This window comes from Brassica napus, chromosome A3, assembly GCF_020379485.1.
Source record: "Brassica napus cultivar Da-Ae chromosome A3, Da-Ae, whole genome shotgun sequence".
NCBI classification, from domain to species: Eukaryota; Viridiplantae; Streptophyta; class Magnoliopsida; order Brassicales; family Brassicaceae; genus Brassica; species Brassica napus.
The window spans coordinates 21,725,229-21,748,370 of record NC_063436.1 but is presented as its reverse complement, the minus strand read 5'-3'; the positions used below and the strand labels follow the sequence as shown (position 1 = coordinate 21,748,370).

General features: G+C 32.2%; 3 protein-coding genes and 1 non-coding gene across 5 annotated transcripts; 2 read left to right on the top strand and 2 right to left on the bottom strand.

The window, feature by feature from the left end:
• The first annotated feature begins 83 nt into the window (after positions 1–83).
• On the top strand, positions 84–2,867 carry LOC106439953 (DEAD-box ATP-dependent RNA helicase 10). The gene is made up of 13 exons (XM_013881515.3): positions 84–359; positions 467–626; positions 714–783; positions 883–945; positions 1,026–1,100; positions 1,197–1,316; positions 1,432–1,473; positions 1,570–1,644; positions 1,770–1,916; positions 2,003–2,140; positions 2,227–2,338; positions 2,426–2,514; positions 2,611–2,867. Exons 1-13 carry the CDS (start codon positions 224–226, stop codon positions 2,746–2,748), a joined length of 1,365 nt encoding a protein of 454 aa, XP_013736969.1. The 5' UTR covers positions 84–223; the 3' UTR covers positions 2,749–2,867.
• Positions 2,868–3,125: 258 nt separating this feature from the next.
• Positions 3,126–6,056, bottom strand: LOC106439954 (nuclear transport factor 2). 2 transcript variants are annotated; one of them, XM_013881519.3, is made up of 8 exons: positions 5,913–6,056; positions 5,021–5,200; positions 4,405–4,917; positions 4,165–4,324; positions 3,953–4,074; positions 3,805–3,870; positions 3,674–3,737; positions 3,126–3,578 (listed from the first exon to the last, which is right to left on the bottom strand). In XM_013881519.3, exons 2-8 carry the CDS (start codon positions 5,198–5,200, stop codon positions 3,328–3,330), a joined length of 1,356 nt encoding a protein of 451 aa, XP_013736973.1. In that variant the 5' UTR covers positions 5,913–6,056; the 3' UTR covers positions 3,126–3,327. The 2 variants fall into 2 exon arrangements, with proteins under 2 accessions (XP_013736973.1, XP_013736974.1); XM_013881520.3 differs by having other exon boundaries at positions 3,805–3,867.
• A 7,189-nt stretch (positions 6,057–13,245) lies between these two features.
• LOC106439955 (transcription factor TCP5) lies at positions 13,246–15,110 on the top strand. Its single transcript, XM_013881521.3, has 2 exons — positions 13,246–13,499; positions 13,762–15,110. Exon 2 carries the CDS (start codon positions 13,798–13,800, stop codon positions 14,896–14,898), a length of 1,101 nt encoding a protein of 366 aa, XP_013736975.1. The 5' UTR covers positions 13,246–13,499; positions 13,762–13,797; the 3' UTR covers positions 14,899–15,110.
• Positions 15,111–23,061: 7,951 nt separating this feature from the next.
• TRNAT-CGU lies at positions 23,062–23,133 on the bottom strand. The gene has a single exon. It is a non-coding gene; the product is annotated as a tRNA-Thr (tRNA).
• Positions 23,134–23,142: the final 9 nt, after the last annotated feature.

Here is a 23,142-nt window from a genome sequence, read left to right as displayed (position 1 = left end):
TGTATTAAGAACCAAGCAAATGGGCCTTTGAAAATATATTTATTGATAGGCCCATTTAGGCTACTAAAACCAAAACCCTTCGTCGCCAACATTCGCCTCTGCTTTTCTCTAGAACTCGCGCCGATTGGTCTAAAGCTCTAAACTTTGTAACTGCACTTCGTCCCTCGGAAGTCCTACACACGCGAGCACTCTTCAGCCTATTTGATTCACGCGCGAATTGAGAATGGAGGAAGAGAACGAAGTGGTGAAGACGTTTGAAGAGCTTGGCGTGCGTGAGGAGCTTGTGAAAGCTTGCGAGAGGCTGGGATGGAAGAACCCTACGAAGATTCAAACTGAAGCTCTTCCTTATGCTCTTGAAGGTAAAGTTTTTGTTTTTATTTTGAGGTTTGTTTGCGAGAGAGTAGAAAGTTTGGAACTTTGTGGGTTAGTTATTGAGTCTAATGTGAATGATGATGTCTCGTTTCAGGGAAAGATGTAATTGGACTTGCGCAGACCGGTTCTGGTAAAACAGGAGCCTTTGCGTTGCCGATATTGCAAGCTCTTCTACAGTATGTTAATGATGCTGAGCCTAAGAAAGGACGTAGACCTGATCCTGCCTTCTTCGCCTGTGTTTTGTCTCCAACTAGGTTTGATTTAGTTTTTTCTAGTGTGGGGAGATTATTCTTATTCTTGTTGGATTTAATTTGTTCTTTTTTTTTTTGTCTTCTGTCCAGAGAGCTAGCAATCCAGATTGCTGAGCAGTTTGAAGCTTTAGGATCTGATATAAGTCTTAGATGTGCTGTGGTAAGCTCTGATGGTTTTAAGTTTTTAATCATCCATGATTGGAATCTTGGTGCTACAAATGGGGTTTTAAACTGAATATGTTTCTGATTTTTTTTTCAGCTTGTTGGAGGTATAGACAGGATGCAGCAAACTATTGCTCTTGGGAAACGGCCTCACGTTATTGTATGGTTTATTTTCTGCAACTGGTTTATGTGGTTATTTGTTTAAGCAGTTACTGAACGGGAGTGAGTTTTGCTTTATAGGTTGCAACACCTGGTCGTCTTTGGGATCACATGTCTGACACTAAAGGCTTTTCTCTCAAGACGTTGAAATATCTGGTAGATTGTTAAGCTTTTCTTTTTCGTTTTGGTATAATATAGGCTGTTCTTTGTTTGCATCAGTTTTAAAAATCTACTTCACATTGTATTTATCAGGTTCTTGATGAAGCAGATAGACTACTTAATGAAGATTTTGAGAAATCTCTTAATCAGATTTTGGAAGAGATCCCTCGTGACCGTAAAACGTATCTCTTTTCAGCAACTATGACAAAAAAGGTAGAAACCTTGCTTGACAGTGTTTTGTGATTTATTGATCGAAACTGTCTCTCTGTTATATTTTTTGGTGGTGTGGAAGTCATAAAGTTGACTGAATCTGTTTTTGGCCTTGTAGGTTCGTAAACTTCAAAGAGCATGCTTAAGGAATCCTGTGAAGGTATGGGAATCACTAAATTAACTTCAATTATTTTCTTATTGCAGCAGTCATAGTTCCAAGGTATAACATTATTTTATGTTTATTGTTTGCCTCCAGATTGAGGCTGCCTCCAAATACTCCACAGTTGATACTCTAAAACAGCAGTATCGGTTTGTTCCTGCTAAATACAAGGTACCTTATTTTCACTACAACAGCCTGATAGATATATATAGATAACAGATTAACAGCAAACACATAGGAGACTTTTAACTTCTTTGAATATATAAATGAACTTCTAATTATTTGTTTTTTATCAGGACTGCTACCTAGTGTACATTCTGACTGAAATGCCTGACTCAACATCAATGATATTCACCCGAACTTGTGACGGTACTCGGTTTATGGCTTTGATGCTTCGGAGCCTTGGCTTTAGAGCCATTCCCATCAGTGGTCAAATGACTCAGGTTAATCACCTACTCCATTCTCTAACGGTTTCATGATCTGCAATTCTCTTATAAAATTGTCTCATTCTTTTCCCAAATATCTACAGTCAAAGAGATTAGGAGCGTTGAATAAGTTCAAAGCCGGGGAATGTAACATCTTGGTCTGCACGGATGTGGCTAGTAGAGGGCTCGATATCCCATCTGTTGATATGGTTATCAATTACGACATTCCCACAAATTCAAAGGTTAGCCTCTTTCTTTTCTTGTTTTTCCATGGCTGAATGATCTTGAGAAGTAACAAACATTCACATTCCATGTTTTTGTCATATAGGATTACATCCATAGAGTTGGAAGAACAGCTCGTGCTGGACGGTCTGGTGTTGGGATATCACTTGTAAACCAGTATGAGCTCGAATGGTACTTGCAAATTGAAAAACTCATAGGTAAGTTCAAATATTCTACAAGTTGCAATATAGAGTTTTTTTTTCTCTCATTGGATAAAAGACATTTGACAATGTTTCTACCTTCAGGCAAGAAGCTGCCTGAATATCCAGCTGAGGAGGACGAAGTCTTGTCATTGTTGGAGAGGGTTTCAGAAGCTAAAAAATTGTCAGCAATGGTATTATTTACTTTGCATTAATACTGTTTAAAAGGTTAAATCTCGTTTGCTTTCTATCTTAAAATATGGGTGTTCTTTTGGCAATAACTGTTGCAGAATATGAAAGAATCAGGAGGTAGGAAGAAGAGAAGAGGAGAAGATGATGAAGAGAGTGAGAGGTTCTTGAATGGTAACAAAGGTGGTAACAAAGGAGATAACAGAGACAAGAAATCTTCCAAGAAGTTCAAACGATAAAAATGCTCTCTCTTTGTATTGTTTTCTGATAATAAACTCTCCAATGTTTTGAACTTTTTTGTATCCGAGATATTTGCCATGTTAACTTAAAGAACTTGAAAGCTCTGGTCTCTTTATTCCTTGTGGGCTATGCTGCATTTGGTTTTGTTCTAAATTTGGTTAATTTACCTAATGCAATTAACAAATCAGAACATGTTCGCACCAAGAACACAACTTGCATCATACTTCCTGTGTTCTTGCTTAAGCTAAATCATCTAAGAACATGTTTGCATCAAGAACACAACTTGCATTATATCAACTCTACTTCCTTTGTTCTTGCTTAAGCTAAACAGCTAAGAACACAACTTGCCAACAAAAGGAAAAAGAACACAACGTTATAATGGACTTTTATGAAATTGAATGTTTATGAAGAAAGGTTCTAAAGAAGACTTAAAACAAAGGATGAAAAACCGACCAAGAAAACCAAATACTACTATCAAACTCAACTCTCAAGTAACGGCAAGCAAAAAGAATAGAAAAGGTGCAAAACAAAAATAATAAACTATCCTCTTATGGAGGAGGATGCCGTTCCATGCAAAGTTAAGATGAAGCACCACCGCGAGGCCCACCATGTCCTCCTCCTCCTCTTCCACTCCCTCCGTTTTGAGGAACCCTTTGATAACCTTCTCCATTGTTCCGAGGGTTTGAACTCCTTGGTCTACCGGAATATTCACCTCGTCCATAGCCTCCTCTTCCTCCTCCTCCACCACGTCCTCCTTTGAAACTATCGTTTCTGAAGCCTCCTCTTCCCCCAAAGTACCTACCCCTTCCACCTCCATTGTTTCCTCCTCCTACAAAAGATTAAACCCATCTTTCATGTTACACACAATCTCTTCACCAAAACCATCTTTTTCTTGATGATCAAGTCATTCATTTTCTTTGTTACCTCGACTGTTAGTTTTCTTCTCCTCTAAAACAGCTTGACGATCACCAATTGTAACCGGTGAGGCCTACCAACCAAAAGAGTCAGACTTTTAACTCCAACAAGGATATAAGAACGGCTATGGTTTTATTTACCTCGAGCGCACTCTGCTTCCCGCTAGCCGTTTCAAACTCCACAAAACCAAAACAAAAACCTTGCTGCTGAAGAGTCGCACAAACAACGTGTAAGGAAAGAGTGTTTTGGTCCTTTCTTTGGAAGAGATTGTATAACTATATCACAAACCTTATTGCTTCTGACTTGAATCCCTTCATGCTTGATAGCACCAAAGCTCTTGAACACCTCTTCAAGCTGTGTTGGTGTAGTGTCGAAAGGTAAGTTCCGAACATAAATCGAATGTCCATCATCTGACAAACAAACAAAAAAAATGAAAATCAATATCCAAAGGGACTCCGCAATGTTCAAGCAGAAAAATGAAAAAGTCTTTTTTAACCAACCTTCCACATCAACATTGCTACTGTTTGGAACATTCTCGGCTGCTGCAGCAGGCTCAGCAGGAGGAGCAGCTGGCTTCGGTTTCGTAACGACAGGAGCTGCTACTCTAGGCTTGCTCCGAGCAACTTGTGTTGGTGCTGGACCGCTTTTCATCAGTTTGAGCTGTTGAAAACACACACAAAAAAGACTTGTAACGTTTTACAATAAAACAAAAAATCATTTATGAAGCAGTTAAGACTCACGATTGAAGCATATGAATGCTTAGGAGCATCTCCTTGAGGCACTGATGGAACCTCACTGTGACTCAACTGAGTCGGAGGTTCGATAGGCTCAGCGTCAACAACAACTCCTTCATCTTTATCAGAAGGATTATACACCTCCGCCACATTCTCAAGATCTTCCTCCTCCTCAATAGTAGCAACTGGCTCTGGCTCCGCCTCGGCCTCGTGACTGACAACAACACGTTCTGGCTCAACAGGAGCCTGAACATCTCTGGTGGTTGTTCCATTGATGGCTTGCGTTGTCACCTCTTTTTCCTCGAGGAAGCGGAACACATCGTTCAAGACAAAGTATCCCTTGTCTTGTGGAGCCAAGAAGAAAGTTTGGCTGAACTTCTTCCTCACGTTATCGGTCCCGGTTAAGCGTCCAGTCACTAGAACGATGACGCCTCTCTCATGAGACTCCTGAGCATCCGCGGTTTCTATCTCGGCAGTGTAGTCTTCATATTTCAATGACATGATCTTATCGTTGATCGCCTGAAAGGAAATAATCAAAAGTGGAATCAAAGTTAATCTAACTCAGAAGAGAGCATATAAAAGTTGAGTTAATAAGTAAAGTAAAGAGCATAATAAATCTCACTAGCATAGTTGTGACAGTAGTCACAGCACCGGTAGCATCAGGTCTGGTTAACAAGCTGGAATCCTGATAAAACCGGTGAACTAAACCGGGAGACTGGTGGAGAATGTGATAGTATTGCTCCACAAAGGCACGGCCAACAACCTCAGCGCCAGGGGAAGGGCTAGCTTCCTGCTGTGCCATCTATATACATATATATAGTGAGAGTATATTATTAACAAAATTATGCTCTTTATAACGGATTTTTTTAAATAAAATTGAAGGTTTATATCCAAAGATTAAATGATAAAAAGAACTCCCTACACTAAATCTACTGAAAAGGCCAAAAAGGACTTACTACAAAATCAACTCAAGTCGTGAAACACTGAAACTAATGTTCTACATACAAAAACATGAGTTGTATTGAACATTTAACAATGATGTATTCATTTGATTCTAAGCCATTGTTGAGATTTGATACTGGGAGAAGAACAAAACCTTTCTCTGATTTGGTAACTAGATTTGAAAATTTAATTACTTTTGTTCAAATAACATTAAGAATGATCTGATTTAATAGAACTCAGGTGAAAAGTCAACGATCTAACAAAAAGTCTTGAGGTTTCACTGTTCTAGATGAAACTAAGCTCACACAAACACAAAACCCTACAATGAATTAAGAGATCAGAACATTTCTACAAGAACAGCATTAATTCGGAAACCGAGAAACAAACAATAATAATTGAGCAAATGGTGTTTTGTAATAAATGAATCGAGAAGAAAAGTAAATGAACGAATTGGTCAGATCAAATCTCGATAAAAAAAATAAGTGTTTATTTAAGGCTACGACCAAATCGAGTAAGATCAAAAAAAAAAAGGAGGAGATCGAAAGAGGAAATGAAGTGTGGTTTGTACTTACAGTGATCTGAAAGGAAGGAGGGAGAGAGAGAGGACAAAGAGAGATCTGCTGCAGAAGCTGGGAAACAGAGCAAGGACGAGCGAGACAGCGACAGACGGAGAAAATAGAAGTGTGTGAGATGGAACCAAACTAGTTTAGTTACCAAGTTTCAGTTCAGTTTAGTTTAGTTCAGTTCGGCCCACGAATACTCAAAGTTGGGCCTCTCTTATATATCTCTCATCTGGCTGTTAGGTTCGGCCCACGAAGACTTAAGGTTGGGCTTCTCTTAAATCTCACCAAGACTCACATTTGGGCCTTTCTTAAATCTTTTCTCTTTTTTACTTGATCTCTAAAAATTCAAGATTTACAATAGGGTTTTCCATGATTTGGTGTCGGAATCTATCAGGTCTGAATTTTGTGATGATTATTTGAGGATTACTTGTTGGTGTAAAATATTCTGTGAACCTGAAGCTGGACTGTGATCTGTGCAACAATCATAAATCCATTATTATTATTTTGATATCTCTAGTACAGTTAACTGTTTACATTTTACTTCAATATGTTTTTCTGCTTTTGTCTATCTCTCTATGCCAATTGCCAAGAGACCAAGACAGCTTCTACAGTTTCTTATATATAACATAAAATGGAGTTGTCCATGAATATATAATATATGTGTGGGCAGTATGGCTTAGTTTGTGAAATTTGCGCCTACAATCTTAGTACATTGGGTTCTTTAGGTGACAGTTTGTATAGCAGCATATTATCTCTTTATAGTCTATATCAATGTCATTTTTTGCGATGCCAATAACCTAGTTTAGTGGATGTGAACTACATATTCAGTACAGTGTTTTGATCTTTCTTTAGACTAATACGTACTGAAAGAAAGCTTGTGTCTAAAATTTATCCAATGGGATGCTGAATTTACTTCTCATGTCAATCAAGAAACAGACATTCAAGACAATCATCTTTCTTTTGTTTCATCCATAAAAGCTAAAAGATCATATTGTCACTTGAGTTTACTGAGTCTTTTCATATAGAAATTAAGAGATATAACTTGATGAATCAATTATTAATTTGATTAGCTTGTAACTGATACGGATATATAACTGACTCTGACGTGTGAATGTTTTACTCATTTAACATCTCTGAGAGTTCAATACTTCTAAGATCAAAGGTGCTACTGGAAATAATGGAGGAGCAAGTAAATGCCTGGGATTTATATGTATTCACATGTTATGTATAAATTTTCTGATCTTAAAAGCCAGTGAACTCAACCATTCCATTGCATTGGCATAATGCATTGAGTACTGTTGAAGTCATGGGATTGCTTTATTTTCAAAGTCAAAGCTGAGAAAACATTATCTGCAATAATTTTTCTTACTCAATGTGTGTCCCCTTTGCTCTCTCCTGACAATTAAAGGCACTTCACTATTCGATACAGTAACTTTTCTCTTCCTTTGGCAGGTTCATATCTTCCCCCTTTGTCTCCTCCAAATCCAACTCGAGGCTATTTCACTTCCTGACAAAGATATGAATCCAAATGAATCTTACAAACTAAAATTCAACTAACAGAATCAAGTAAATTAATTTGTCTACCTTATGGGTACGTCCTTTCCCATATCCATATATAAAAGCCAATCCTTGTCTTGCCATATAAAAACCTTATATGATATATATGTTTTTGTCTTACATGAAACCCGTGATACTTATAATATTATTTATCTCGAAATATGATGAATAGTTTTGATGTGTAACAGTAAAACACCGAGAGAAACGGGTAGTTTCATCAGTGTTTTAAACGGGTAGTTTCATCAGTGTTTTAAAGTGCAGCCAACTCTGGAGACACCTTTACTGCATCAATAATACAAAAAGCAAGAGCAGTAATGTATTATGTCAGTGTGTATATACATGCATGATATATATGGGTTTGAGTACTAGTAATGCATGTAGTAAAATTTACCCGATTTACTTTTTTGGTGGTTTTAACTCCTTTTGGTGTTGTCTCTTACAAGGACATGTCATTTTCTGTCGCAGCATGATCCTTCTACATTTACTGACGTCCAGACCCGAAAACGACGGCTCAGAACCAAAAGACAAAAGGAAGAAGAAGACGTTACTTAGGCCATCGTGTACTGTAGTAGATAATGAACGACACCGTCTTTAGCTCTTTGTGTTGTGTTTTCACTATTTTGTTTTTCGATTCTCTTGTCTTGTAGGCGAAATAAATAAAAGAGTTGTGGATGTTATGATTCGTTGATATCACATAATGAAAACTTGGATATTTTTCTTAAATCATTTGATTCTGGTATCTAGTTCGAGTTGTGATGGCGATGGCTTAAGACCAAATTGTCTAAATTTTTTATTCGTTTACATATGTGGAAAATTACAAAATTTGAAACTGTCTATATCATTCTATATCTAGCTAAGGTATGTTAACTACATTAAAGGTTGATTAAATGTTAGCCAAATTAATCATGGAAGATATTCAAGTAAAGAATTCTGCATGGGTTAGCCAAAATGTCAGTTGCATTCGTATAGTTAATTATGCTACTTCGTTAAATAATATGTTAGATCAATTAGTTGTATATGGTGAGCGGGATGTCTTTGATATTATCTAGCATATAGTTTTTATGATGCATATAGAACTGTTTATCATGTTTTTAATTGTTTCAAAAAATAAACTTTCTCATGGTAAATAACAAGACCCTCGAGATAATTTCGTAAAAGAGGTGAAAGACGTATCACTGGGTAGGGATGGGCGTTCGGTACCCGTTCAGGTTCGGATCGGGTATTTCGAATTTTCGGTATAGAAGTGTAGAACCCGTTCGGGTATTTCAGTACATAGGTCGGGTTCGGGTATTTTTAGTTCGGATTCGGTTATTTCGGATCGGGTTCGGATATTTAGATTTTGAAAAAAAAATTAAAATTTTTATTTCTCAAGTTTCTTGTATTTAAAAATATAACTTTCAGTTAACTAATTTTTTTATTTTTAATAGATTAAATAGTTAATAGATTTGGGCATAACATTTTAAAACTAAAACATTAATTGAGTTATTTTTTTAAAAATTTTGGATATAACTTTTTGTTAATTTTTAAAATAAAAAACTTGACATGCATTTTAACTGAGTAGTAAATTATTTTTTTCGTAATTGTATGTATATCATATGAACTTAAAGTATGTGTAATATCAATATAAATATTTTATGTAAAATGAGAGATGTAAAATAGAAATATAAGGTTAATTATACATATATTCGGTTATTTTCGGATATCCATTCGGGTTCGGGTATTATTCGTTCGGATTCGGGTATCCAAACTCTCCTTATTCAATACCCGTTCAGGTATTTTGCTATTTCGATTCGGATTTCGGTTCGGATTTTTCGAATCGGATTCAGGTGCCACTTTGGATATCGGATAAAGTGCCCACCCCTATCATTGGGTATAGTATTCTTGGCATATCAATGTAATACTTATAGATCGTTGTTTCTGAACTCCTTTTAGAGCATGTTATTTGCTTAAAAGTTGTGTTCAACGCTTAATCATTTCTGACGGAATATTTGTACTTTTCTTTTATTGTTGTTTATAGTAAATAAAAACAAGCCGAGGTTATTTATGAAAAAGATACCCTAAAATACTTTTTCTGTTTGCTTAACAGTTCCAACATTTTTCTTTTCTTTTTAAAATTGAATTTTAGTTCCCTCATGTTCATCCTGCTAACTTACTGATATTATGTCTTAGATCACAATACCGTAAATCGATCGGCAGTAAAAAAGCTATGCGGGTTTGCAAATCTTTCTTAATTTTAATTAGTCTCCTGACGATATAAATATAATAGAGGGACGAGAGAGAAAATGAAAGCTGCTTTTGTTGACCTAAAATGTCTTGATGATTAAAGACAACATTTTATGTGTTTAGGATGCAACAACTTGTGTTTCCACATTAAAAGACAAAAACTCTCAACTCCCTAGCGAGATAGAATTCGAATTTTATTATCCTTTTAGGTATGTATCACCAAGTCATCACCAACGATATATACACGTTCCTCATCTAATTAAACCCTAACGGTTGTCTTAGTTTCCAACATCGTTGTTCTAAACGGCTGCTGGATGATTGAAACACTGTAATTTCTTATGTTAGAGTCATCCATTTGGGTTAATATGAGCGGTTGGGGAGTTTGAATATACAGTTAATATGGCTGGTTAGCAGATTTCATTCGATGATATTTAGACTCATAAATCATACAGTTTTTGTTGCGCAATGACAATTATGTAAGAACAAAACAGATTCATATTTCTAGGTTTTACGCCATAATGATCACTGCGATGAGAAGTTCATTTTTGTTCAGCCATCATCATTATAGGCATGCGACCACATATTGGCCTTTTCTTCTCAGGCATCCCCAACATTTCTCTTTCAGTAATCATTTCAAATTCCGCTGAATCAGAAAACCCCAAAAAGGCAATTATGTTGAAGAGTAGTACACATTCTTAAAAGGGTTTAATTAATAATACTTAGGGTTTTTAATGCCGAGCTTGCTATATACTTATTTTGAGAAATCATGGAAAGTAAAAACAACCTGGCTATTAAAAATGCACATGGAGAAGCAGACTGAAATTTAAAATGTTGCAGAGCTTTGACATAATTCTGGGAAAACTCAAAAGTATCAAACATATACATATACAGAAACATATATACATGTAAAACGTATAAGGATCACAATATCCTATGCTCGAAAAGTCAGAGGAGTTTAAGCCCAGAAGCTGCAAGTCCCATCATTCATCTCCAGATCCTCTGCTTCCATTCGTTTGTGCTAGCCCATATAAACTTTCGATACCCATACGTATATATACAGCCTATAGGATTATGTTCCTTTTGTCACATGATGATTAGGTTTACGTTAAGGAAATGCCTTTAACATAAATCTAAGGAGGTTATGTACATGTATAGAAAATGCAGGAACAGCTTTAATGAAGATGTTTTTATCAGAAAACTTTTTTGAAGATGCATGGTACGAACTATTATACGTAGTAGTTTATCATATATAATACGCATAGTCCGATGCAAATTAAAGTCCTATATCTGCCGTTCCCATACATAATTAAAAAAAACTACAAAAATCCCTAGAATAATTTGTGGTATTGAAATTCAAGAAAAAAAAACGAAAGTGTACTACTTTATCATTCCCTATTTATACTAATGCGTTTCGGAATTCTATGCAACCTTTGATGCGAGATGAGCACATACCAGTCTTAGATCTGACCAGACTCTAGCTGGCTATTAATATTGTATTGTATACAATACTCTTTTGAGTTATTTTTTATAACTATGATATCTATGCGACTTGTATTTAACAAAATAAAGATGTTATATATATACATCATCTTGTTATAGTGGAGAGACTTTCAATTATTTTCTACTAATTTAATTAAGCTAATTTTTCTCTAAAAGTTCCGTCATAAATATACAGAAAACTATATGTTCTATAGAATTTTGATCACAAGATTATGAATATATTACATAATTATTGAAGCATTTCTGAATTTGAAACCATATGTCAATAACGCAATAATATTCCATTGGGTTAAATGCGCGGTCAATTATAGAAGACTTTATAGTAGCTAGTGATCAACTTGGATACAAAGAACAAAAAAATGGCTTGATTGTGGGCAAAAATCTCAGTGGCAAAGACGCATAGAAGAGAAGTGGTCCAAATATCTCTTTGAGTATTTAAGCATTAGATGCTTTCAAGAAAAACCTATACTCTTTGGTCCATCCTCTATGTCAGAGAGAGACCCTTACCTCCTCTAGCTGTCAATTTATAATTGTTACAAAATTAAACGTTTTAATATATAACCTACAAGTTTTTTTTTTTTTTTTTTTTTATAACTCTGGTATCTGGTCAGCCACATTCCCAACTATCCCCCAAAAGGGGTCCAGCGCCCCAACGGAAGGGATGTTAAATCCGTTGTGGCCAAGACTCGAACCCGGGTGGCGGGCAGTACAGCTGTACCTCCTTTACCACCAAGCTACGAGCGTTTGGTTATAACCTACAAGTTACATGCATATATTTACTTAGAAATAAAAGCATTCTCAAATCTCAACAATATGGTTTAAACAAGTCTAACTTCTTCATCACTAAATTCAGTTACGTCCCAACAAGTTGCTTCGTTGATATACAATGAAATTCAATAATTTTTATCCAAACTTTCGTATTATTGTAGGTTTATAATAATTTGAATTTTCCAACGATTGTAAATGCAGTAAAAACTTTATAAATTAATAAAAAAATTTAAAATAAAATATGGTATTTTTATTAGTTTGAAATTTTTTGAGATATTATATTTGGTATTACATTTTTGAGTAAATTATCCCAAAATACTAAAAGAATACACTAATTAGGGATCTCCATGAACAGTAAAAAGATGGGCCGACTAGTGATCCAGATTGTGCCGAAAATAGTGATAAGCCCTTGCGGGAAAATATGATTATGTTATTATAGAGTGTATTTCGTAGATTTTATAGGGATATCAGTGTCTTTATAATTAGTGCACAGTTCATAACAGTAGACAAAAATATTTGCCTAAATAGGCGATAAGTTGTGTGTAGAAAGTGCAATTTCACTATATTTTTAATGTAAAATAAGAAAGATAAATAACTTTACGGTATATATATTGATTAAATTTTATAGATATATCTTTTATGTTGTTTTGTTGAATATTTGGTGTATAGAAAATATATACCGTAAATATTAATGTATATTTGGTGTAAAATAATAAAATAATATAAAATATTTTGAAATGTTTAGAAAACTAAAAATAGATTTTATTGTGAATAAAATAAAAATATAATAATTTATTTATATTTTTCTAAACTTCACATACACTAATTATTAATTTATATTTATGTGTAAACAATATATTTATATGATTTAAAAAAATATTATATTATATTTTAGTTAGTTAGTTCAATTTGGAACTGGTAAAATTTATTAATTTGTTGTGTTATTAGTTTATCAATTATTAATTTTTAATGTATGTTTTGTCTTATATGATTGTAAATGGTTTAAACCTCTCGCCTTCCTAAAAATGAATTTAATCGGATGTTATAATTGTTTGTCACAGTCGAAATAGAGATTAAATTATATAAAATAAAGAAGATGACAGTGATTAACTGCAAACATGGTACAAAGGATTAAATCAAAGCAAAGTGAAACCCACGAATGGGAACCGAAAATAAATATTAGAATAATTTGTTGTAAAGTTTACATATAAAATTCCTATATGACATGAGTGTTAGACGAAGACATGGACATACCCATCAGAGTATCAATACACTACATAAATTACTCTTCTTTTGTCCTTGTGCATAAATTCCTTTCATACCAAAATAAAACCCTAGGAATTGGAATAATATAATATAAAATATATATCTAAAATTCATTTATTATTTAACTTTCCCCAATCATTAATAATATAAACATAAAAGGAGTTACCAAAAAAAAAAAAACCTCACATTGTTCTTCCTCTGCCTTCTTATCTCTTCTTTCTTCTTCTAGACCCAACAAGATCATACTCTAAGAACTCGAGCTTATACCAGTCTTCAATCTAAGTAAGAACTTGTGAAATAAACTTGCTTGAATTTTGAATTCTTTTTGAAGTTCCAATTCTTAGATGCAGTCCCAAGAAAGATATCAATCAAATCTATTTTGCTTTGTTTTTCATGTGAATAATTTTGCTCCTAATCATTGAAGAAAGCAACAATTACATCACTTCACCTCAATTTCATTCCATAATTAGAAGCTATAACAACTTTTTATTCTCTTTTATGTTGTTAAATCAGTTGATTTTCTTGCCTTCTTGTTTGTTTTCAGATCTGTTCTTCTAAAGAAAAAGGTCAATTAATTGAGATGAGATCAAGAGAATGCGATGAAGAGGAGATTCAAGCAAAGCAAGAAGGAGATCATAATGAAAATAATAATCATCAAGTAAACTTAAACAACATGTTGCAGCAGCAGCAGCAGAATCAGCCTAGTTCGTTATCATCATCGAGGCAATGGACCTCAGCTTTTAGAAATCCAAGAATTGTTCGAGTCTCTAGAACGTTCGGTGGCAAAGACAGACACAGCAAAGTCTGCACAGTCCGTGGCCTTAGAGACCGGAGGATAAGGTTGTCCGTTCCAACAGCAATTCAACTTTACGACCTTCAAGATCGATTAGGGCTGAGTCAGCCAAGCAAAGTCGTTGATTGGTTACTCGAAGCAGCAAAAGATGACGTCGACAAGCTCCCTCCATTACAATTTCCACATGGCTTTAACCAAATGTATCCAAATCTTTTCTTTGGAAACTCAGGAATAGGAGAATCATCAACATCAACATCAGCGTTTCCAGGTACTAATCTTGGGTTCTTGGAGAGTTATGATCTTGGAGGCTCTTCTTCAAGAACAAGATCAAGAATCCAAGAAACACCTAGAGAGAGTTTCGATCTTGATAAAGGGAAATGGATCAAGAACGATGAGAACGCTAATCATCATCAAGATCATGGGTTCGACGCCAGCCATCAACATTTCTCTCTCACCAATCCTTACAACAACAGCAATGCTTCCTCTTATTACAACCTTGGACATCTTCAACACTCGTTAGACCAGTCCGGTAATAACGTTACTGTCGCAATATCCAATGTTCCTAGTAATAATAATAACAATAATCTCAATTTGCCTCCACCGTCGTCTGCTGGAGATGGATCTCAACTGCTTTTTGGTCCTCCTCCTCCGGCAATGAGCTCTCTATTTCCTACATATCCATCGTTCCTTGGAGCTTCTCATCATCAACATCATCATGTCGTTGATGGAGCTGGAAACCTTCAGCTCTTTAGCTCCAATGCTAACACAGCGTCACAGCAACAGATGATGACCGGTAACTCTAGTTTGATTAGACCGTTTCATCATTTGATGAGCTCGAATCATGATACGGATCGCCATAGTAGTGATGACAATGATTCAGATTCGTGAAAGATTCATATATCTATACTATACATACATATGTTATATGCATACGTATTCTTCTTTATTTTATATTTACATATTTGCGTATTAATGTTGGATTTTGTTTTTATAAATTCATCTTTTATGTATATATTGTGTTTTAATAATCTGATGATCATTCTTGGACTTGGATTCGAACAAAGATATTCGTAATGCGAGGTTGGTGTTTTATGCTTATATATATTTGGTGCTTATTTATATAATTTAAATTTCGATGTCTCGTTAGATTTTGCTTGCTTATGAAATTCTACGAATTCTCCTAGTTCGTCTTCTGTATCCAACTATTCATTGATTATCTATACATAACATGGTACTCAAATAAAAAGGGATATAGTACGATGTAGGTTTGTCATAAATATCTTAACATGTAGAGAATTTTTAACATAATGTATATTCTTGCAATATGCATAGTTTTGATTAGTAATTATATTTCATTAGTTAGGGTTTATGTTTTGGAAACATGGCATTACTTGTTAGCATTTGAATCCCACAGCGATCGCTTAGAAAACGATTTAGAAAAAAAAACATAAAGGCATGTTTATGAATTTTATCATAACATGCTTCTCTCCCTAACAAAAATAATAAACGATAATATGAGCATACATCTTGAAATTATAGTCATCAGCGTGCAGCCTAGTCGTAGGAACACGCATTAGTTTCACTACTCGAAGATGATTCAAAAGTATTTCAATTTAAATTCAGTTCTAATCCAAATTCGATAAGGAAAAATGTTAACAAAACAAATATTGTCGAAACTTTGAAAAAATAAAAGATTAACCTCAACCATGATTGCATAGTCACAAATTGAATATAGTTATATGTATATATACAAATTTGGTATTTTTCGTTTAAGTACATAATTTATGCCGTACGCTATTGCTAAATATTCTTGTAGTGATATATCTAATAAACTTATTTTGTGCACAATTCAAATGGAAAGCAACTGATGGGATCGTTGCTTGTCATGTGTCAGAAAAAGAACACCAATAAGTTTCCAATAATTGTATGTCCACCATTATACATTTTCTTATAACAACTACGTGTATTTGGACGAGCATTTTACGAATTTATTAATAAAATACAAATGTGTTATATGCATGTTCTACGTATACTAAATTAGAAGTATAGATAGGTTCCTGTTCGTAGTGCCTAGGCGCACGGCAATATATAATGCATGCCAAACCCTAGCCTCGTGTGTAAATATGCGTCACACGTATATATATACATACGTGAGTATTTAGTATTTACAAAGAAAGTGTGCATCTATATATATACTTATATATGTATATAATATACACTGTAAGACAAATTAGTTTGAGATTGTTTTTTCTTAGAACCACTAGTTGAGATTGTTAGCTAGCGTTTCCCTCATCTCCGTAATTGCTGACTTTTGATATATTCTCAAGATTTCCAAATGTTCGGCACGGTGGTCTTTAGCCGACACTCAGCTGATTTCAATAAGAGAGGTAATAAATGTGATGAAATTATACTCATAAGTACATTCGAATTCACGTGTTTGTGATTGTGTGTGTGAGGGAGAGAAGATATTAATTTTTCCAGTTACAAAAAAAAAGAACGGTAAAATTTATGCGTAATATACTGATTAAGTGTTTTCAAAAAGTAAACATATCTCAAAAATTTGTATGGATTCCAAGTAAGACTCTGCAAATTTCACAAAATAATCATTATCTACAATTGTTTATAAGAAAAACAAAATATCCCAAAGCTATATATATAAAACAATATTCTTTGTAAGACAAACATAAAACGCACCATTAAGTTTTGTTTTGTATAAGTAAATTTAAGGCTTTTCTTGATGTAATAGACAAAATTTAATGAAAAGAAAATTCAGTAATAGAAAAAAATGATGTAATATACTCTTATAAGTTGATCTAATTTAATATGGTATCACAATCCGATTCATTCTCTCTAGTCCAATTCACAATCAACTCAGCACAATATTGGTATATTAATCTTTGTCCAAATGTTTTAAAATTAGTGATCGAAGGATCATTTTAAAATGGTGTATTAAGGACAAAATTTATTTTTAGAAAATGAAAATGATTCGAACTGATACGTTAAAAGTTACGAGTCAGTTTATTTATCACCATAAATCTTATATTTATAACTCATCCAAATTAATATTATATTCTTAAATTAATAATTTAAGTTGCACATAATTCCTAAACACTTCAAAAAGCATATAATACAAAAATAGTTTTGGATCCGGATATTGGATGATGTCGCACACGATACACCAACAAGAATCCTTTTACTTATCAATTAATATTGTGATAAAAAAAATATTGTGATCAAATAACATATACACAAATGTATGTATATCTATATATAGGTCTTATTTCACTGAACAATCTTTTTATTGTCAATTTCACTGAACGATCTATGGTTTATAATCTTGACAGAAATGATAAAGTTTGCAACGTCTTTATAACCTCAAGTTCTTGGTTCATATTAATATACCACCAAATAAATAAAATATAAATATGTACAGAAAAAGGAGAAGTGAGCATTGGGATTAGAGGGGTCAGAGAAGGAAAGGGAAATAAGAGAAGCAGTTAAGACAGCAACTGAATTGCAGTCAAGAACTGATCCCTATCTTCCAAGTTTAGTTCTCTCTCTCAGTTGTAGGGCCATTAATCGCCATTAGTAATTTATTGGTTGAAAACATAACTTATTTTCCTTTTAGGTGGTCCTTTTGATCTTTTTTATAAATCTTGTTTAGATATAGATGGGCACATACTTGTCAAGAAAATTCAAAGATTTGCCATTAGATTTTCTCTTTCTTCTTTCAACCAAGATCTCTATTAATAACCTACATCACATATATCTCTTCTTGTAGATCGGTTGAAAGGGTATATTCATTGCACTTATTCTTAGATGATAATAATACTAATCCATCAACCTACATGTATATCTCTTCTACAGCTCTCTGATGTGATTTACAATATCATAGAAATGAGCAAGCATGTGACGAGATCACATATATATATGAGAGTATGATACATCAAGATGGGCATTAGATGACATAATAGTAAGAGTCATATATACGTTTTTGAATCTCTTAGTTGCAAGAAACAATATATCTTAAATTAAAGGGGTATAAATATATGGTCCATATGATTATAGACTTCTTTTTCATCACCAGCATGCTTCAAAGTTAAGAGAGGAAGAAAACAAACAGGTCCACTTCATTTCATTTTCACATAATTCACTCACTTAGGCATGCAATTCTTTTTGTTTTCTCCTTTTTCTTTTTCAATTCTTTTTTTTTACAGAGACATTTATTTATGATACATTTTTTATTCCTAATTTTTGTAGGCCACAACAACGAAACTATCTAGTTTATCGTTCCAAAGAAACTTTAAACCACATTTTCTTCCATTAGTATTTTAAATAAATATAAAAACTCGATATGGAGATCCATCCGAGCCTCTCACTCGATAGATTGAACATTTTGGATTTAAATTTTTTTCCACATTTTCAGGTATCTGAATATTATTTTGATGTCGATGCAGTCCACTTATAACATCGAGTTTATTGAACGTAATAAATATTTAATTATTAATTCTTCCGCACCATCTCTTGAGTTTGGGTTAGTTAACATCTATTGCTTTACAAAATGAGTATTAGATATTTGGACGATTACAGGTTTGAAACCCTCCCTCCTCCTACTAGTCCACTGAAAAAATATCTGCTGGACATTTCGAGCTTGTTAAAGTGACAATAACTTTTTAAGCATAGACCTAATTGGTTCACATTCACACATGTCAGTTGTGACTAAACAAAAAAAAAGTTGATAATTGATATTAAATTTTAAATATAAAAGATACATCTAAACTATTAAAATATGAGTACAAATTTGAAATATCCCTAATTTTTTCTACAAAATTACAAGTGAATGCCCCTCTTTTTTTTACTCCTAACCAAAATTAATTTAAAAAAATGAAATTACAAATTACATAATAAATACCATTTTCTTAAAAATCGAATGTGCTACACTAGATTACCTAATATTTAGCTAATATAAAAGATCGGAATCTTTTATTTCCTAAACAAATATAAAACATAAAAGTAAAAATCTGTGATCAAGTTATGTTGTAGAATATGTTTTTCAAGATATTTATTTTTTGGTCAATAGTACTTACTTTAATTTTGGGTGATTTTTTAATCTGATTTTTATACCATGAGTCGGTTTGAAATGTAAGTTTCTAAAATATTGATTCGAATACAAATTAAAAATGTTAAATGTTTATCAAAATATTTAGAAGTGTGTTTCTAATCCTTTCATTCAACCAAATTAATAAACAAATATGTCATTATTAACAACTTTCAAAAATTTATTTTTAATCCTTTTATTTTCAAATCATATGGAATTTGAAGATGAAAGAAAGTGGAGACATGACAAATGCGAACAAATATTTAGAAAAAACATTATGATACATCTTTCTTCTATGGTTTTGATATTTATGATTATTTTTTTAACTGAGTAGTTTAAATATGTAAACATGGCATAATAATTTAGATGAGATTATACAACTAATATTCGACATCTATGAAAAAATGAAAATAACACTTGCACGGATCAAACTCTAGTGCATGTTTATAGTGCTTGATATTGAAAAGACCTAATATCTAATATTAACCGTTCCACGAAAGTAAATAAAAATCCAGGATTTTATATTTTACTTTTACTATGGTTAGAAGTATATGTAACAAAAAATATTCCCCTATGTATTAATCTTGGAGCATTACAACATGTTTTTGTAGCCACGTGTCATCACGAGAATAATTCTTAGAATTATTAGAAAAATAAGTTGGTCCATATAAACATATACTATGTTTTTTTATTAAAGTAGCTTTCAAATTAATTAGAAGTGTACAAAAGAATATTTTTTATTTCCTTAAATAAAAGCTACGAAATTACCTATTATGATTAACATATATATGACAATTAATGATTATGAATAATACATTTTTGATAAAAAAAATTCTAACGTCTCTTTTTTTATACTATTAAAAATAAATATACAATCACATTAAGCATGTAATAAAAGATTTAGATTTTTTCTTATATGTTATATTTTGAATTCTTTAAAACGACTATAAATTACTAAAAATGGCAAAAGTCTCACATCAAAAATTTTGTGATCAATGGTTTAACTTTTTTTTGTTCAAGCAAGATACAAATGATGATATATCGTAGGAGTGGACGTTCGGATACACGTTCGTGTTCGTATTGGGTATTTCAGTATAAAGGTATAGAACCCGTTTGGGTATTTCTATACTTCGAGTCGGGTTCGGGTATTTTATGTTCGGGTTTGGATATTTTGGGTCAGGTTTGGATATTTTGGGTCAGGTTCGGGTATTTAAATTTTGAAAAAAAATTAATAAATCACTCATTGTTTAAGTTTTTTGTATTTAAAATATATTTTAACTTAACTGGTTTTCTAATTTTTAAAAGATTAACCTATTAATAGGTTTGGAGATATAACTTTAAAAATATAACGACACTATAATTTAGTTGTTGTTTTGAAATTTTGGATGCAACTTTATTAATGCAAGAAACAAAAGCTTGATATGTATTTTAAGTGAGTAGCAAATGATTTTGTCCATAATTATATGTATATTATTTTGAGCAATAAGCATCATTAATATAAATATTTTGAACACAATGAGAGAAGTAAACTAGAAATATATGATTAAATATACTTCTGTTTGGGTTATCTTCAGATATCTATTCGGGTTCGGATATTACATGTTCGGATTCAGATATTATTCGAACCGGTGAAATAAGTAGTTTTTTTTTGTTGTTCTAGAATTAGATGATTTTTAGACCGAACTTGTGAATATATACTAGACATGCATTTATATTTCGAGTCTACACTTATATTTTTATAATAGTTTGATATATTAGATTTGAACACTAACATGTTAATATAGTTTACCAGTGTTTTTTTTTTAATTTTGATTCTCAGATATGTATCTAAAGTGAAACTAATTTTTACAGATGTCTATTTTTTAAAAAATTGATAATTATGTAATTCACTGAAGTTAAAAAAGAGAAACTTTAACTCATATCAATGAAACATAAACGAGAACGAATGCACAATTTTATAGATGTAAAAATGAAATAATTTATAGAGACTCAACAGTAAACAAATCGAGAGCAGAAAACCTAATCCACTTTCGTCATTATATAATCGATGCTGCCTATTTAGTTTTGGTGATTTGTGTCAGCCGTAAAACTTAATTTCTTTTTGTTCACATGAAGTCTTAAAATAATTAAAATGAGATACAATACGGTAACTTTTCAACATCGATGATTTATTTAAGAGACCAACATTTGTATTTATCATTTTATAATCGATAAATATTATAGTATTGCAAAATGTTAAAACAATTTAAGAAATAAAAATATTTAAAAAAAAACTCTCTCTGCAAGTGCGCGCAGATTATCATCTAGTACTAGGTTATTTTGCTCGATCAGTGATAGGATCCCAAACTTTAAAGTATAACTAGATTCTGACCCGCCCTTTTTTGTTTTAATTTTTTTTTGAAAAATTTAAATTTTTATATTTGTGTTTTTGTAACTATATTTGTAACTAATATTAATTTAATTTAATTTAATTTAATTTTTGGTAACTATATTAAATATGTCAAGTTGTATAATATATACTTGTGCCATATATATTTCAGAAACTATTTTTAAACTTTATTTTTAAAGTTTGAAACATATTATATTTTTTTAGTAGTTACCTAACATAATTAGTCAAAAATATTCGTATCAGAAAACTTGACCCGAAAATTAAAATCTCATACTCAATGTTTTGAAATTTGACCCGAATCCGCGGTTGAACCGGTAAACCTTGTGACCCAAGATAAATCTGGTTTGAGTTTTGTGGAAAAAACAATATCTAAAAATCCAATAAAATTGGCAAAAAAACACTAAAACCCGGAACTCGGTTAAGTTGAATCACTGGTTGAATCAATAGATAACGTTTACTTCTTCTTTTTAGTTTTTAATTATGTTTTTTAAATCTGATTTGTATAATTTTTAATGAAGAAGTTAGGTTTTTCAGTTTTGTAATCAAAAATTTATTAACAGTGTTTTAATTTTGGTTTAATTGGATTTGAAGTTTAATTTTATGATTCACATTACACATATAAATATTTATGAATTTTAAAATCTTGATATTTAAAAACCCAATAAACTGGCAAAAAAATCACTAAAACCCGGAATCCGGTTAAACCACTGGTTGAACCAACAAATAAATTTTAACTTTTTTAGTTTTTGGTTATGTTTTAAAAATCTGTTTTGTATAATTTTTGATAAAGAAGTCAGGTTTTTCAGTTTTGTTATCGAAAGTTTATTAATAATGGTTTACTTTTGGTTTGCTTTGGATTTTAAGTTTAATTTTATTATTCACATTACACAAATAAATATTAATTAATTTTTAAGTCTTGGTGTTTTTTGTTAGATGTTATCAATCTTAACTTGTTACAAAAATATTTAAATAATTTAAACGATTTTTGATATTTTGTACCTCAAATGGAAATAAAAATATAGAAACTACAGTTAAATATTTTCTAAATATTTTTTAAACATAAAATATATACATATCTAAACTATTATTTTATATTTTAATTGAAACGAACATCTATTAAATAAAGAACATATTTACTTAGACTTGAATCAAGGTATTAATTAATAATTTAGCTAAATCAAATACACCAATGTTATGTATATACGTATACATATGTGTTTTGTTTTGTCAACATACGTATATTAATACATTTTAGTTCACTTTAGTTCATTGGACGTAATATATTAATCTATATTTTGACATATTCGTATCCCTTTAAAATAGGACTTTTAGTGGTTATTGAATGTGGAGCAGTTATATTTTAAATGCAATTATAATTTACTTTATGCAGTTATATTTTAGATACAGTTATATTTTAAGTTGGACACAACATGTATCAACTGGTCATGTTCCTAATTTAATAGTATTGATCTGGGCCGTTTTTCTACCTACGCAAAGATGACATGAGTCACATAACATCATTGGGCCTTAAGAAAAAATAACAAAAAAACTTAGGGATTCTACAAGCCCCCGGCGAGAATCGAACTCGCGGCCTTTCGCTTACGAAGCGAACGCAATACCACTATGCTACGGAGGCATCACGGCT

What these genes read in the sequence shown, in the direction of transcription:
- LOC106439955 (XM_013881521.3), top strand. Translation starts at nt 13,798, where the DNA reads ATGAGATCAAGAGAATGCGATGAAGAGGAGATTCAAGCAAAGCAAGAA.
- LOC106439953 (XM_013881515.3), top strand. Translation starts at nt 224, where the DNA reads ATGGAGGAAGAGAACGAAGTGGTGAAGACGTTTGAAGAGCTTGGCGTG. An exon ending in TCAAGACGTTGAAATATCTG is followed by an intron (nt 1,101 to 1,196) that starts GTAGATTGTTAA and finishes TGTATTTATCAG; the next exon opens with GTTCTTGATGAAGCAGATAG. An exon ending in CTAAAAAATTGTCAGCAATG is followed by an intron (nt 2,515 to 2,610) that starts GTATTATTTACT and finishes TAACTGTTGCAG; the next exon opens with AATATGAAAGAATCAGGAGG.
- LOC106439954 (XM_013881519.3), bottom strand. Translation starts at nt 5,200, where the DNA reads ATGGCACAGCAGGAAGCTAGCCCTTCCCCTGGCGCTGAGGTTGTTGGC. An exon ending in AGCATTCATATGCTTCAATC is followed by an intron (nt 4,325 to 4,404) that starts GTGAGTCTTAAC and finishes TGTTTTCAACAG; the next exon opens with CTCAAACTGATGAAAAGCGG. An exon ending in TAGCAATGTTGATGTGGAAG is followed by an intron (nt 4,075 to 4,164) that starts GTTGGTTAAAAA and finishes TTTGTTTGTCAG; the next exon opens with ATGATGGACATTCGATTTAT.